This window comes from Oncorhynchus mykiss, chromosome 9 (genome assembly GCF_057628025.1).
Source record: "Oncorhynchus mykiss isolate SJ-2025 chromosome 9, ASM5762802v1, whole genome shotgun sequence".
Classification (NCBI taxonomy): domain Eukaryota; kingdom Metazoa; phylum Chordata; class Actinopteri; order Salmoniformes; family Salmonidae; genus Oncorhynchus; species Oncorhynchus mykiss.
In genome coordinates, this window is record NC_143030.1 from 57,670,422 (window position 1) to 57,685,727 (window position 15,306).

The window sequence follows — 15,306 nt, forward strand, 5'->3', positions numbered from 1 at the left end:
CATAAGGTGCAATCTTGTATCACACAGTGCCAGCCAATGAGAAGTTGGCCGCAATCAGGAATTCAGCGAAGCGAAATGGCACAGAATCCGAAAATGAACTGCAACGTCGAGGGGGGAGAGACTATAGAGCGAGAGACCGGTATGACGAAGGGGAGGGGGTGATCAGTAAAGCGGGTGAAATATATATGTTAAACCATAGCGCATATTCTTGGAATGATTTGCTTGAATGTCTCTGGGTGTTTCACAGAGAAATGCAATCCGGACACAGAACCCCCCCCCCCTCCCCCCCCACCTCTCTCTCTCTCTCTCTCTCTCTCTCTCTCTCTCTCTCTCACACACACACACACACACACACACACGAAAAGGGATGGTGGATGCTCCTGACTCGATGGCTAAGACGAGGTGGGATAATCATGCGTGTCTGGCCCCGGGCGTTGATGCAGCTGCCGTTGCCTGATCTTTACTGGGCTGAGGGTAGGGTTGTTCCGGTTCCGACTGGATCTTCATCTCGATTCGGCTTGACATCGATGTTATCAAGCTATTTACATGTAAGAAGACAACGACTGATGTAGCCTAAAAAGCGCAACCGCAATTATTGAAAAAATCTGAATGGAGTAATTAAATGCTACCATCGATGGAGGAGGATCTTATTTATAATAACTAATGAAGTGCTGTCTTGGAGGAAGGGAAATAACCAGGGACATCCCCGTGAAACGACCGGCTCACCCGTTCTCCTGTTTGCTGCGATTTTTTAAAAATGAGATCGGTACGTAGGCTGCCGTGAAAATAACATAATTGCATTAGTAATCAGGCTAGGACACCCTCTCCACCAGCACCCTATTTTCGCCGTTCCAGGGGCAGCAAACGCGGCACCGAACGCAAACCCGTCCACGACCCGGTCCGCGCCATCAAATCGACGCATTACTGGATGGGGAGTAGCATAGACTGTGAAGACCGTGAGTGCGTGTGTCAAAAGGGGGACAGAGGGAGACCGGGCCAGCTCAACCCCCTGCACCGGTTAATTGCGCTCTAATCTGGCAAGTTTGGAGGGACGGAGAGTCCGGTGCAGTAAGGGCGCCTCAATGACCGTCTCATCCCGGGACAGGTAGAGAAGGCTAGAGAACGGCGGCGTGTTTGGAAGTTTTGATGCATATGATCACAACCACCATGATTTTTATGATTCTTGGCGCTTCAGTTGTAATGGTAAGATATTTGATTTTTATTGTGCCCCCTATCGTGTGTGTTAAACGCCTACAACATGTTTTTTTTACGTATGTAGTCTATAGACTAATAATGTAGCTATAGCTATTACAAATAGCATACAGATCACATTTGATATCACTGAAAATAATGATGACTTGAGACAGTAGCCTACATACTTGGCTATCATAAATAAACAATATAAAGAACATTTTAGAACGAGGGTTGTAAAGTGGGTTTCCAAATGTATTTTTCGATTTCTCTTATATGGACTGTAGCCTAATGCCAGGTCATATAACGGTGCTGTGTTGGAAATGGTGCTTGTCATGTGAGTTGACTCGAATGGTTATTTGCAGGCGATTGCCTGTTTAATGGACATGAACGCACTACTGGATCGCTTTCACAACTACATCTTACCGCATCTACGAGGGGAAGACCGCGTCTGTCATTGCAACTGTGGAAGGTAAAAAAAAAATAGCATACAGTGATTCGTTTGGATGTATACAAACATCTGAAATGAAAGCGTAGCCTATAGAGTCAAGATAGCTGCTATGTTACCCGTCTAATCATAGGCTCATACTCGATCAATAGGCCTCTCGAATGATTTCTCCTGCTGAACTGTTCGTTTTAATGAGCCTCCAAACATGCTCCATGCATAGGCCTAATCTCTTGAAAATGTACCTAATGGATGTCGACTATGGTTTCATTCGAGTATGTGTGTGTCTAACCGAAGGATAGCCTTATTTTTGCGATGCCTAGCTTGTGACGGTGTTTTTAAGCTTTATTCAGTTATTTGGCTTTTACTGCATACGTGAGCCATAAATATGTTATGAATTATGAGGAATGGGCTAAGGAATCATTTTAAATATTTAGATATGAGGAAATGTTGTTGGAGAGAGGACATTAGGGCTAGCCTATACCTATATTGAACCAGTTGTGAGAATGTGCCTAAATATACATTGATCTATTACTTATAACCCCTATTATGAAGGCTGAAAATTGAATGAAACATAAAACAACTAGGCCCAGTTTAATGATAATTAGGCCAGGTTTTCTATTACTGTTGTGATTAGGCCTAAACAAGTTATATGTAGCCTCATATTTTGTCGATTGGTGGTCTAGGCTCCTTACTACTTCAATTAGTGTGTTTTAAAACATTAAATAATGCAATGAGATTGGTACAGGTTTTACATGACTGACTCACATACAGGAACTGTAAACCAAAATTGGGCCCTTGGTCTTGGAAGTTTTATTTTATTTTATTTCTGTTAAGTGCTGTAGCTTGCCCAAGGGTATGGCAACAGTGTTGTGCCAGGTTTTAAAATAAGAGCCCTCTGATCCAATAGATACACACCTATCGACTTCATTAGGATATTACGCCCTGGATAAAGGCAAGTTGAGGCCTGAGTCTGAACACATACATATTGCAACATTTTGTAAGTGCTGGGTTATTCTTGGTCAGTGCAGAATCTTAGTCAAATTAATTCCTAACTTGCTTGGATCTAATATATTCACTGAGAACAGGAAAATCTGTTCTGAGTTGCCCCGCTGATGTGATATCACTGCATAGTCACATTGTAGCAGGTCTTGGCCCTGTATGAATACTGTTCTTTTGACTGCCTACAGTTCAACAACCTGAGATATGGGTCATGAAGTGTCACTAAGATCAGGATTGTCATCATAAAATAAAATTGGCCAAAATTTGGAGAAGGGCCTCTCTCTCACCCCCTCTAATTTCAAGAAATTCTCATAGTAATGCTACATTAGGCCTATATATGCCTTTAGAAGAATTGTAGAGACACATTTGTAAAAAATATATGCCAATTATGTCTAGTGACATAATTTATGCCATTTATCATTGCAATATTTTTTGTGTGGTTTATTTGAAGTCATTTTTAAATATTGATACATCCTCTGCTACTCAATATTCAATGTGCAATGCATATAATATTCTTAGCTTTGAATTAATTATATATTTTCATACTTGTGCTTGTTACCTTTCTGTACCCGGGGACATACAGTACATCTAGTCCTAAACTAGACCCCAACAATTGCACTTTTGTTTCCAACACACTTCTGCTTGTCATTGTCTTTAATTAAGCCAGAGGCGTCATGCCCATAGGGGGAACAGGGGTACTTGACCCCTAAGATTTGTCCTATACATTTTTTTACAGTATCAGTCAAAAGTTTGACACACCTACTCATTCAAGGGTTTTTCTTTATTTTTACTATTTTTTACATTGTAGAATAATAGTGAAGACAGCAAAACTATGAAATAATGCATATGGAATCATGTAGTGACCAAAAAAGTGTTAAACAAATCCAAATATATTTTATATTTGAGATTCTTCAAAGGAGCCACCCTTTGCCTTGATGACAGCTTTGCACACTCTTGGCATTCTCTCAACCAGCTTCATGAGGTAGTCACCTGGAATGCGTTTCAGTTAACAGGTGTGCCTTGGTAAAAGTTCAATTGTGGAATTTCTTTCCGTCTTCAAGTGTTTGAGCCAGTCAGTTGTGTTGTGACAAGGTAGGGGTGGTATACAGAAGATATCCCTATTTGTCCATATAATGGCAAGAACAGCTCGAATAAGCAGTGAAACAACAGTCCATCATTACTTGAAGACATGAAAGTCAGTCATTCCGGAAAATTTCAAGACCTTTGAAAGTTTCTTCAAGTGCAGTCGCAAAGCCATTAACCGCAAAGCTGAAACTGGCTCTCATGAGGACTGCCAGAGTTACCTCTGCTGACCCAGAGTTACCTCTGCTGCAGAAGATAAGTTCATTAGAGTTACCAGCCTCAGAAATTGCAGCCCAAATAAATGCTTCACAGAGTTCAAGTAACAGTGTCACGTCCTGACCATAGAAAGCTTTTATTTTCTATGGTAGAATAGGTCAGGGCATGACTGGGGGGTTGTTCTAGTTTATATTTTCTATGTGGGGTTCTAGGTTGATTTTCTATGTTGGTGATTTGTATGATTCCCAATTAGAGGCAGCTGGTTATCGTTGTCTCTAATTGGGGATCATACTTAAGTAGCATTTTTTCCACCTGTGGGTTATGGGATATTGTTTATGTTTAGTTGCCTGTTTACACTGCATTGTCGTCACGTTTATTTTATTCTTTATTGTTTTGTTTTTTCTAAGTTTCACTGTCTAATAAATATGTGGAACTCTACGTACCTTGGTCCGTTAATTCATTAGATGAACGTGACAAACAGACATATCTCAACATCAATTGTTCAGAGGAGACTGTGAATCAGACCTTCATGGTCAAATTGCTGCACAGAATCCACTGCTAAAGGACGCCAATAATAAGAAGAGACTTGCTTGGGCCAAGGAAAATGAGCAATGGACATTAGACTGGTGGATATCTGTCCTTTGGTCTGATGAGTCCAAATGTGAGATTTTTGGTTCCAACCTCCGTGTCTTTGTGAGACGCAGAGTAGGTGAACTGATGATCTCTGCATGTGTGGTTCCCACTGTGAAGCACGGAGGAGGAGGTGTGATGGTGTGGGGGTGCTTTGCTGGTGACACTGTCGGTGATTCATTTAGAATTCAAGGCACACTTAACCATCATGGCTACCACAGCATTCTGCAACAATACACCATTCCATGTGCATTTAGTGGGACTATCATTTGTAATTCAACAGGATGACCCAACACACATCCAGGCTGTGTAAGGGCTATTTGACCAAGAAGGAGAGTGATCAAGTGCTGCATCAGATGACCTGGACTCCACATTCACCTGACTTCAACCCAATTGAGATAGTTGGACCGAAGAGTGAAGGAAAAGCAGCCAACAAGTGCTCAGCATGTGTGGGAACTCCAGGTGAAGCTGGTTGAGAGAATGCCAAGTGTGCAAAGCTGTCATCAAGGCAAAGGGTGGCTCCTTTGAAGAATCTCCAATATAAATATATTTTGATTTGTTTAACCCTTTTTTGGTTATTACTGTACATGATTCCATATGTGTTATTTCATAGTTTTGATGTCTTCACTATTATTCTACAATGTAGAAAATAGTAAAAATAAAGACAAACCCTTGAGTGAGTAGGTGTCAAAGTCAAATCAAATCAAGTTTATTTGTCATGTGCGCCGAATACAACAGGTATTCCTTGCAGTGAAATGCTTACTTACAGGCTCTAACCAATAGTGTGGAGAAAAAAAAGTGTGTGTGTGTGTGTGTGTGTGTGTGTGTGTGTGTGTGTAAGTAAAGAAATAAAACAACAGTAAAAAGACATTTGAAAATAAGAGTAGCAAGGCTATATACAGACACAGGTTAGTCAGGCTTATTAAGGTAGAATGTACATGTAGGTATGGTTAAAGTGACTATGCATATATGATGAACAGAGAGAGTAGCAGTAGCGTAAAAATAGGGGTTGGAAGGTGGTGGGACACAATGCAGATAGCCTGGTTAGCCAATGTGCAGGAGCACTAGTTGGTCGGGCCAATTGAGGTAGTATGTACATGAATGTATAGTTAAAGTGATTATGCATATTAGATAAACAGAGAGTAGCAGCAGCGTAAAAGAGGGGTTGGGGGGGGGTGCACACAATGCAAATAGTCCAGATAACCATTTGGTTACCTGTTCAGGAGTCTTATGGCTTGGGGGTAAAAACTGTTTGAGAAGGCTTTTTGTTCTAGACTTGGCACTCCGGTACCGCTTGCCATGCGGTAGTAGCGAGAACAGTCTATGACTGGGGTGGCTGGGGTCTTTGACAATTTTCAGGGCCTTCCTCTGGCACCGCCTGGTGTAGAGGTCCTGGATGGCAGGCAGCTTTGCCCCAGTAATGTACTGGGCCGTACGCACTTCCCTCTGAAGTGCCTTGCGGTCGGAGACCGAGCAATTGCCGTACCAGGCAGTGATGTAACCGATCAGGATGCTCTCGATGTTGCAGCTGTAGAACCTTTTGAGGATCTCAGGACCCATTCCAAATCTTTTTAGTTTCCTGAGGGGGAATAGGCTTTGTTGTGCCCTCTTCATGACTGTCTTGGTGTGTTTGGATCATTTGAAGCTCTCAACCTGCTCTACTACAGCCCCGTCGATGAGAATGGGGATGTGCTCGGTGCTCCTTTTCCTGAAGTCCACAATTATCTCCTTGGTCTTGGTTACGTTGAGGGATAGGTTGTTATTCTGGCACCACCCAGCCAGGTCTCTGACCTCCTCCCAATAGGCTGTCTCGTTGTTGTCGGTGATACAGTTCTTCTTCTTCTTTGCAGATCCTCTCAAACTCTGGTTGGATGTGGAGCATTGCTGCAGAACTATTTTCAGGTCTCTCCAGAGATGTTTGATCAGGTTAAATTCCGGGCTCTGGCTGGGCCACTCAAGGACATTCAGAGACTTGTCCCGAAGCCACTCCTGTGTTGTCTTTGCTGTGTGCTTAGGGTCATTGTCCTGTTGGAAGGTGAACCTTTTCCCCAGTCTGAGGTCCTGAGCGCTCTGGAGCAGGTTTTCATCAAGGATCTCTCTGTACTTTACTCTGTTCATCTTTGCCTCAATCCTGACTAGTCTCCCAGTCCCTGCCGCTCAAAAACATCCCCACAACATGATGCTGCCACCACCATGCTTCACCATAGGGATGGTGCCAGGTTTCCTCCAGACGTGACACTTGGCATTCAGGCCAAAGAGTTTGATCTTGGTTTCATTGGGTCAGAGAATCTTCTTTCTCATGGTCAGAGTCCTTTAGGTTCCTTTTGACAAACTCCAAGCGAGCTGTCATGTGCCTTTTACTGAGGAGTGGCTTCCGTCTGGCCACTCTACCATAAAGGCCTGATTGGTGGAGTGTTGCAGAGATGGTAATGTCTCTGACCAAGGCACTTCTCACGCGATTGCTAAGCTTGGACTCTAGGAAGAGTGTAGGTGGTTCCAAACTTCTTCCATTTAAGAATGATGGAGGCCACTGTGTTCTTGGGGCCCTTTAATGATGCAGATTTTTTTTGGTACCCTTCTCCACATCTGCGCCTCGACACAATCATGTCTTGGAGCTGTACGGACATTCCTTTGACATCATGGCTTGGTTTTTGCTCTGACATGCACTGTCAACAATAGGATCTTATATTTTTGCAAAAAAATCTAAAAACCTGTTTTCGCTTTGTGATTATGGGGTATCGTGTGTCGATTAATGAGGGAAAAAATGTATTTAATCTATTTTAGGATAAGGCTGTAACAAAAGTATCATTGTATCAAATGTGGAGAAGTCAAGGGGTCTGAATACTTTCAGAATGCACCGTATAATCTTTTTTGTCGTTGTTTCTCTGGAATACTACTAGCCACAATTTTATTTCAGTCAGGCGGATACAGACAGCCCAAGAGATATGCTTAGATATGCAAAAAAATAGACATGTTTTTTTGACATAGAATTAAGCATAATGATTATGGCTCTAGATTGCAGGAAAAAGCTACAGTATTTCAGGTCTTTTAAAAATCCAATATTCTCCAACTACAGGACGGGAGGCCTCTCTCCGGATCTACCCCCAGACATCCTCAATTACTTTGTGGCCTGTCAGATTTTGGGGGTGCATGACTCCCCTGAATTAAGCCAATGGAAAGTGAGTGACACAGTGGCTGCATTCAGGCTCTGGTGAAAAGTAGTGCACTATGTAGGGAAAAGGTGCCATTTGACACGCAGCCCACGTTGTCTTTTACTGCAATGGAAATGCTCTTAAATAAGAGCTACTAATTTTACGTAAAATGTTTATCCTCTCAGCATAAACATTTAATGGAACAGATAGACAGATGAGGCCACCTGAGCTTGAATGCTGCCCGAGCCTACCTTAAGTGCATGTGGAATCAAACTAAATGAAATCTATTTGTTTGTCACATTCACCGAATACAACAGGTGTAGTAGACCTTACCGTGAAATGCTTACTTATAAGCCCGTAACCAACAATGCAGTTATAAGAAAATAAAGTTAAGAAAATATTTACTAAATAGACTAAAGTAAAAAAATGTATATATATATTTTTAATAACAATAACGAGGCTATATACAGGGGATACAATGTGCAGGGGTACAGGTTAGTCAAGATAATTTGTACATATAGGTAGGGGTCAAGTGACGATGCAAATGGTCCAGGTGGCCATTTGATTAATTGTTCAGCAGTGTTATGGCTTGGGGTAGAGGAGCTTTTTGGACCTAGACTTAGGCGCTCTGGTACCACTTGCCTTGCGGTAGCAGAGAGAACAGTCTATGACTTGGGTGACTGGAGTCTTTGACAATTTTTTGAGCCTTCCTCTGAAACTGCCTAGTATATACTGTAGGTCCTGGATGGCAGGAAACTTGGCCTCAGTGATGTATTGGCCGTACGCACTACCCTCTATAGAATCTTACGGTCAGATGCCGAGCAGTTGCCATACAAAGCTGTGATGCAACTGGTCAGGATGCTCTCGATGGTGTAGCTGTAGAACTTTTTGAGGATCTGGGAACCCATGCCAAATCTTTTCCCTCTCCTGAGGTGGAAAAGGCGTTGTCGTGCCCTCTTCACAACTGTCTTTGTGTTTTTGGACCATGATAGTTTGTTGATGATGTGGACACCAAGGAACTTGAAACTCTCGACCCACTCCACTACAGCCCCGTCGATGTGAATGAGGGCCTGTTCGGCCCTCCTTTTCCTGTAGTCCACGATCAGTTCCTTTGTCTTGCTCACGTTGAGGGAGAGGTTGTTGTCCTGGCACCACACTTCCAGGTCTCTGACCTCCTCCATATAGGCTGTCTCATCGTTGTCAGTGATCAGGCCTACCACTGCTGTGTCGTCAGCAGTCTTAATGATGGTGTTGGAGTCATGTTTGGCCACGCAGTCGTGGGTGAACAGGAGTACAGGAGGGGACTAACCACACACCCCTGAGGGGCCCCTGTGTTGAGGATCAGGCATGAGGCCACATCCACAGTAATTTCATTTGGCACCAGCAATTGCTAGCTTGTCAGATCACTGCTTGTGAACCACAGGTTCTCATTGTATGAGATGCAGGCTACCTTTGAGAGCAACGTTAGGTATGCTGTTATGTAAGGCTTTGATAATACTCTGGTGTTTATTTGGAATTGGAAATGGGAATGAGACATTTATATTCATATCGCAGCTGTTTCCACTGATGTTCGAGTATGTTTCTAGATATTAATTATTCTCTATTCACCAGCATGCCTTTCTATTCTCCAATTTATACCAAATTAGTAATGAGAATTCCTGCTATTTATCCAATTTCATCACCCACCCCCCTAATTTCACCTCCCTTGCCCCATCTCATCTTGTCCTTGTCCTTCCCTCCATCACTAACACCTTCTAACCTCCAGCTTGGTCTCTTCCAGGCATCATGTCCACTATGTGATCCCGTACGATGGGGACCATTCTCTGGTGGACTCGTCGGAGAACTACTTTGTCAGTGACAGCGTAACCAAGCAGGAGATGGACCTGATGCTGGGGCTGCTGCTGGGCTTCTGTATCAGCTGGCTCCTACTGTGGCTGGATGGAGTGCTGCACTGTGCTGTCAGGGCATGGAGGGCCAGCCGCTACTATGGTGAGTCAACAAGAGACTTGGTCCAGTTGACTGGGAAAAGTTTGACATGACCTGACAAATGTGCCTCAGAATGAGCAGAAATGTTTTCAATAATCTGATGAGAGAAGTATTGTTTTGTTGATTCCCACCTCCGTGAAAAGAGAGATGGTGAGTGAAGTGGTATTGGCATTAATATTTTGACTGCTACATTATATGAGGTTGATCAGTGTTACTCCTACATGTTTTCGTGGGGATGTGACATGGGTGTGCAAATGGCCAGAATTGACATACAGGCTGCTGTTGACCACCGTACCATTCATTGAAACCAGGCTTCCTTGGGTGGGTGGATAGCCCAACCCACCTGGCTATAAGTGATGGTTATGGGAAACGTTACAGAACTTGAGGACATAAGGGCTCAGTTGTTTTTTCAAAGTTGTTTTTTAATTTAATAGGGGAAAAATGGAAAAGTGTGTTCCAGGCTAAATTAATTGTCTCACAAGATTTATAATGTACAGTACTGTATGCAGTGTGTTGTGGTCATGGATCGGAATTAAGACGTTATGCAGGTAATTAGTGGGTGAAGGAAATTGGAAAAAGCTTACTTTGTTTCCATTGAGGGGGAATAATTATGTGTGTAAAGTACAGGCACAGTGAAACTAATATGAATATTGCTGTGGAAATATTGCTGCCCTCAGATGTCATGTGTTTAGTACATGCTGATTGACTGAGACAAAGATTCCCTACCCGTAATACAGAGGGCACACCACAAAGATATACAATGTCTCAAGTCTTGCCAATGTTAGATTAGCAAGCCAGACCTCACTGGGGGCGAGGCTATGCCAATGTGAACATATTAGAGGACTTCTTGTCCATACTCCTACTCCTGATTCAATCATTTATCCAGTGTTCTTATATAAGTGTTGGAATATTCCAATTATGTCAGCTAAGCTTAATCTTGTGCAGCTCTCAATGTCAGAACAGGCCTATTTTTGTAGCTGGCATGGATCCTTTAGATATAAGACAATGCTAATGTAGGTGATGTGACCTGGATGACTGCGTTTATGGTCAGAAAATAGAGGTGTAAAATGTCTAGTGAGTGTAAATGAAAGAGATGGCCAATTAATTACCTTTGATTAATATGAAACCAGTACACAAAGATGGGGTACTAAACAACAGTATTACATTATTTTTTTGTCCTGAAAATACTCAATTAAAAGTAGTAATGCCATATTTTTTTGATGCATGTCATATTTTTCTTGATGATAAAAGAGAATTTGGTAGTTTGAAGCATACATATATTGCCAGTCTTAGATTGTGATTCTAGTAGTATTAGGCAAGAAACAACTGGTTTAGCTTTGCAGCACAGAATCAACCCATTTGATATTATGTGCATAACATCAACGTAAAAAAATATACCCAGATTATACATTCAAATGATTCCCTCGAGGTATAGAAGGGTGGCTCTAGGCTTTACTTTGTGCTGGAATCCTTGTGCATGGAAGGAATGCCCCTTCACCGGTGTTTGGCTGTGACGTTGATGGCGGGTCAGACTCGTTTAGCCTCCCTGAGAAGGGGAGTGAAGGTAAGGCTGATGGAGCGGGAAGGAAGGAGGGGGGGTGCAGATACTGTCACATCCCCACCCCCACATACACTCTCTCTCGCACGCACGCACGCACGCACACACACACACACACACACACACACACTCTCTTCTCGGGAGCTATTAATAGAGTGAAAGAGAGCAGCTGGAATGGCGGGCGAGGTAGAAACATGCACACCATACACACAAACACACACACTACATTGAGGTGCACATAGATTCCTTTTGCTTTTTCTAATTCCATCTATATACCCTATATGCTCTCCATTCAGTTATTGAATCCCCCTTTTCTATCCATTTTCTTTATACAGCATCTTTTTGGAAAGGGATGATTCCTTTCTTATTGTCTATTTCTCATGAATAACTGATTCATATTCTTTGGCACCAGTGACGTCGGTGGAAAGACATTTGATTTAGCAAAATAGGGTAACAAAATATGATAACAAAAGGGGAAAATTATGACTTGGCAAAACCATCGCCCCCTTCCCTCCCTCCGTAGAAAGACCTTAACATTTCTGCCCTCACCCCACTTTCCGCATTACATTACCATTTACATTTTTCTCCTGACTCCATCTCTCCATCCTTTTATTGAAATGAGAAGGACCTGTCTCGTTCTGACGTTTCCTTTGGATACCCTTCAGAACAGTCCTTGTGGATTTCATACCCATTCACAGTTATAAATAACTCCCTCCTCCCTCCCTTCTTCCAGCTACTCCCCTTCCCCCCCAACCTTTTGCAGGGACATTTGCTAGTGCTGTCTGGGGCTCTCCCTCCTGTTTCTCTACCATCTCAGCGGGCCTCACCATCTAAGCCTGACAGGGACAAATCCCTCCACAAATTTTACCTCACACTCATATGCTTGGGGAAGAAATCCAAAAATATTTTTTTCAAGTCGCTATTATTAATGTATAACAGGATATATAAATTGAAACGTACATATACTACATGAGAAAAAGTATGTGGACACCAGCTCGTCGAACATCTCATTCCAAAATCATGGGCATTAATATGGAGTTGGTCCCACCTTTGCTGCTATAACAGCCTCCACTCTTCTGGGAAGGCTTTCCACTAGATGTTGGAACATTGCTGCGGGGAATTGGTTCCATTCATCCACAAGAGCATTACTAAGGTCGGGCACTGATGTTGGGCGATTAGGCCTGGCTCGCAGTCGGCATTCTAATTCATCCCAAAGGTGTTTGATGGATTGAGGTCAGGGCTCTGTGCAGGTCACTCAAGTTCTTCTACACCGATCTCGACAAACCATTTCTGTATGAACCTCTTTTCACACGGGTGCATTGTCATGCGGAAACAGGAAAGGGCCTTCCCTAAACTGTTGCCAAAAGGTTGGAAAAGCAGAATCGTCTAGAATGTCATTGTATGCTGTAGCATTGACATTTCCTATCACTGAAACTGAGGGGCCTAGTCCGAACCATGAAAAACAGTCCCAGACCATTATTCCTCCTTGAGCAAACTTTACAGCATTCTCCTGGCATCCGCCAAATCCAGATTCGTCCATCGGACTGCCAGATGGTGAAGTTTCCAGAGGCAGTTTGGAACTTGGTAATGAGTATTGTAACCGAGGACAAACGATGTTCGCGCGCTACGCGCGCTACGCGATTTAGTTCTGTGAACTTGTGTGGCCTACCAATTTGCGGATGAGCCATTGTTACTCCTACGCATTTCCACTTCACAATAACAGTACTTACAGTTGACCGGTGCAGCTCTAGCAGGGCAGAAATTTGATGAACTGACTTGTCGGAAAGGTGGCATCCCACTGTATGACAGTGCCACGTTGAAAGTCACTGAGCTCTTCATTGAGGCCCTTCTTGTCACGCCCTGACCTTAGATATCTCTATTTTCTATATATTTTGGTTAGGTCAGGGTGTGACTAGGGTGGGTACTCTAGGGTTTTTTGTATATCTATGTTGGCCTGATATGGTTCCCAATCAGAGACAGCTGTTTATCGTTGTCTCTGATTGGGGGATCATATTTAGGCAGGCCTTTTTCCCACTTTCTGGTGTGGGATCTTGACTATGTGTAGTTGCCTGTCAGCACCATATTGTATAGCGTCACGTTTCATTTGTTATTTTTGTTGGTTTGTTCGGTGTTCATTCTTTTAAATAAGAGAATGTACGTATACCACGCTGCGCCTTGGTCCGATCCTTTCAACGAACGTAACAATTCTACTGCCAATGTTTGTCTATGGAGATTGCATGGCGGTGTGCTCGATTTTATACACCTGCCAGCAGGTGTGGCTGAAGTAGCCGAATACACTAATTTGAAAGGGTGTCCACATACTTTTATATATATAGTGTACCACGTACAGTATGGGTAAAATTCTATGTTTGGCAGATGAATGTGTGGGCAACAAATGTGTTTCTGTAATTGGACTATTGTACTACCAAGGATTCGGTTGATGGGAGCATCAAGGACATTTTGGGCATCTAATAAACCTAACCAAATGCACTCCCATTCTCTTATTACCCCACGATACATGTTCTAATCGTTTATTTCACTTCTCTAGTTTCTTCACTCCTCTAACAACCTCCCTCTCTCCTCTTGTCCCCCAGACACCCCTTCCTGGTCATGGCTCCCCTCATTCTGTAACCTTCGAGATCTGCGTCGACGCGCCCAGCTCAGACAGCTGGAGGACTCCACTGGCAACATGGTCCACATCAAGCAGAAGCTCTACCACAACGGCCACCCCAGCCCACGCCACCTCTGACTCTGAAACAAGAATCCCCCCTCCAGCCCCTCAAACTGCCCCAAGGCCAACTGCTGCCTCAGAGACACTGGAAAACTGCCCTCCGACTGTTCATAACACACCTGGCCCGAAACTTTCTTACGATGATCCTGACACAAGTCAGCACCCACCAATCCAAACTCGAGCAGAAGATAGTCGTCACTGAAATCTTGTCTATGTCCATGTCCACCATTGAGGTAGGAAGGAAAAACAAGCATTTTTAAGGGTGCTTTCTGTATAGAAAAATGTTCTGTGTTCATTGTTGAAACTTGGCATGATCTTTTAGAACAGGGTACGATGATGGGGGGCACAGTGTTTATTAAAAAAAATCTCTATAGGGAGGGTATTTCTCTAAAGTGGGAGGGAGGTAAATGGATAGGGGTGGGTTTCAAGATTTTATGATGGGAAGTTTAGATTGCTGCTTCTGTAAATACTTCTAAATATGGGGAAGTGGGAACACAGGGTAGGTTTGTTCGTGAGTGTGGTGAGTCAAGTGTTACGAGTAGAGCTGATGGACTGTATGGAAGGATAAACGGAGCGTAGGAAAGAGGAGGATGACAGCCGTCTGGAAGTGAACAGTGTGATGTCTGCTAAAAACAGATTAATTTGTTTTGTTACCTAGTGAATTAAATGAATGTATTAATTTTACCTGTAAATATAAGAGGGGGAGGGGAGCATACGTTTGTGGTTAGGGTTCTCTGCACTGTTATTATTTATGAGAAGGTAGAAAATGAATGCCAGTCAAGATAAGACGGAGACAGTTCAGTGCTTCCCTCGTCTTCCCAATATTGTGTCCAATAGCACTTCCCACTTTGCTACATCCAATTCCTTCATACTTACTCAAAAGCAACCAGCCTAGAAGCAGTGGGAACCCTCACCCAGTCCCTCTCTCCCTCTCTGTCCAGACATTGCTGTTGTGAAGATAAAATGTCTGTTTTATTAAAAGTGCCATTGAAGCACAACAGTGACCCCTGACGTTTGAATGTGTCATTGCCTCAACATTGGTAACCATACCATTGAACAGTGTATGTATGGAGAAAAAAAAATATTCCTAGAGGTTGTACTTGTGAGCGGTTATGTTTTTAAACAGGAAATATGGAATGTAGATCAACTGTTCAGTTCAATTGAATATTTTAGTATATGCCATCCACATGCAGTAAACCTAATTGTGGTTTAATTAATCAAGAAATATAAATGTGATTTCATGAACACCAATTAACCTCAGAGAGGCTACTTCTGGTATGTCTGGGACTTTTAAAAATAAGATTAAAGGGAT

General features: G+C 42.9%; 1 protein-coding gene across 1 annotated transcript; it reads left to right on the top strand.

Annotated features, from left to right (window-relative positions):
* Window positions 1–328: 328 nt before the first annotated feature.
* On the top strand, window positions 329–15,005 carry LOC110532365 (transmembrane protein 240). The gene is made up of 4 exons (XM_021616208.3): window positions 329–1,203; window positions 1,557–1,663; window positions 9,500–9,708; window positions 13,858–15,005. The coding sequence occupies exons 1-4, from the start codon at window positions 1,147–1,149 to the stop codon at window positions 14,010–14,012; spliced, it is 528 nt and encodes a 175-aa protein (XP_021471883.1). The 5' UTR covers window positions 329–1,146; the 3' UTR covers window positions 14,013–15,005.
* Window positions 15,006–15,306: the final 301 nt, after the last annotated feature.

Excerpts from the sequence above, each read along its gene's own strand:
- LOC110532365 (XM_021616208.3), top strand. The coding sequence starts at position 1,147 with ATGCATATGATCACAACCACCATGATTTTTATGATTCTTGGCGCTTCA. Across the intron at positions 1,204-1,556 it reads TTGGCGCTTCAGTTGTAATG|GCGATTGCCTGTTTAATGGA; the intron begins GTAAGATATTTG and ends GGTTATTTGCAG. Across the intron at positions 9,709-13,857 it reads GAGGGCCAGCCGCTACTATG|ACACCCCTTCCTGGTCATGG; the intron begins GTGAGTCAACAA and ends CTTGTCCCCCAG.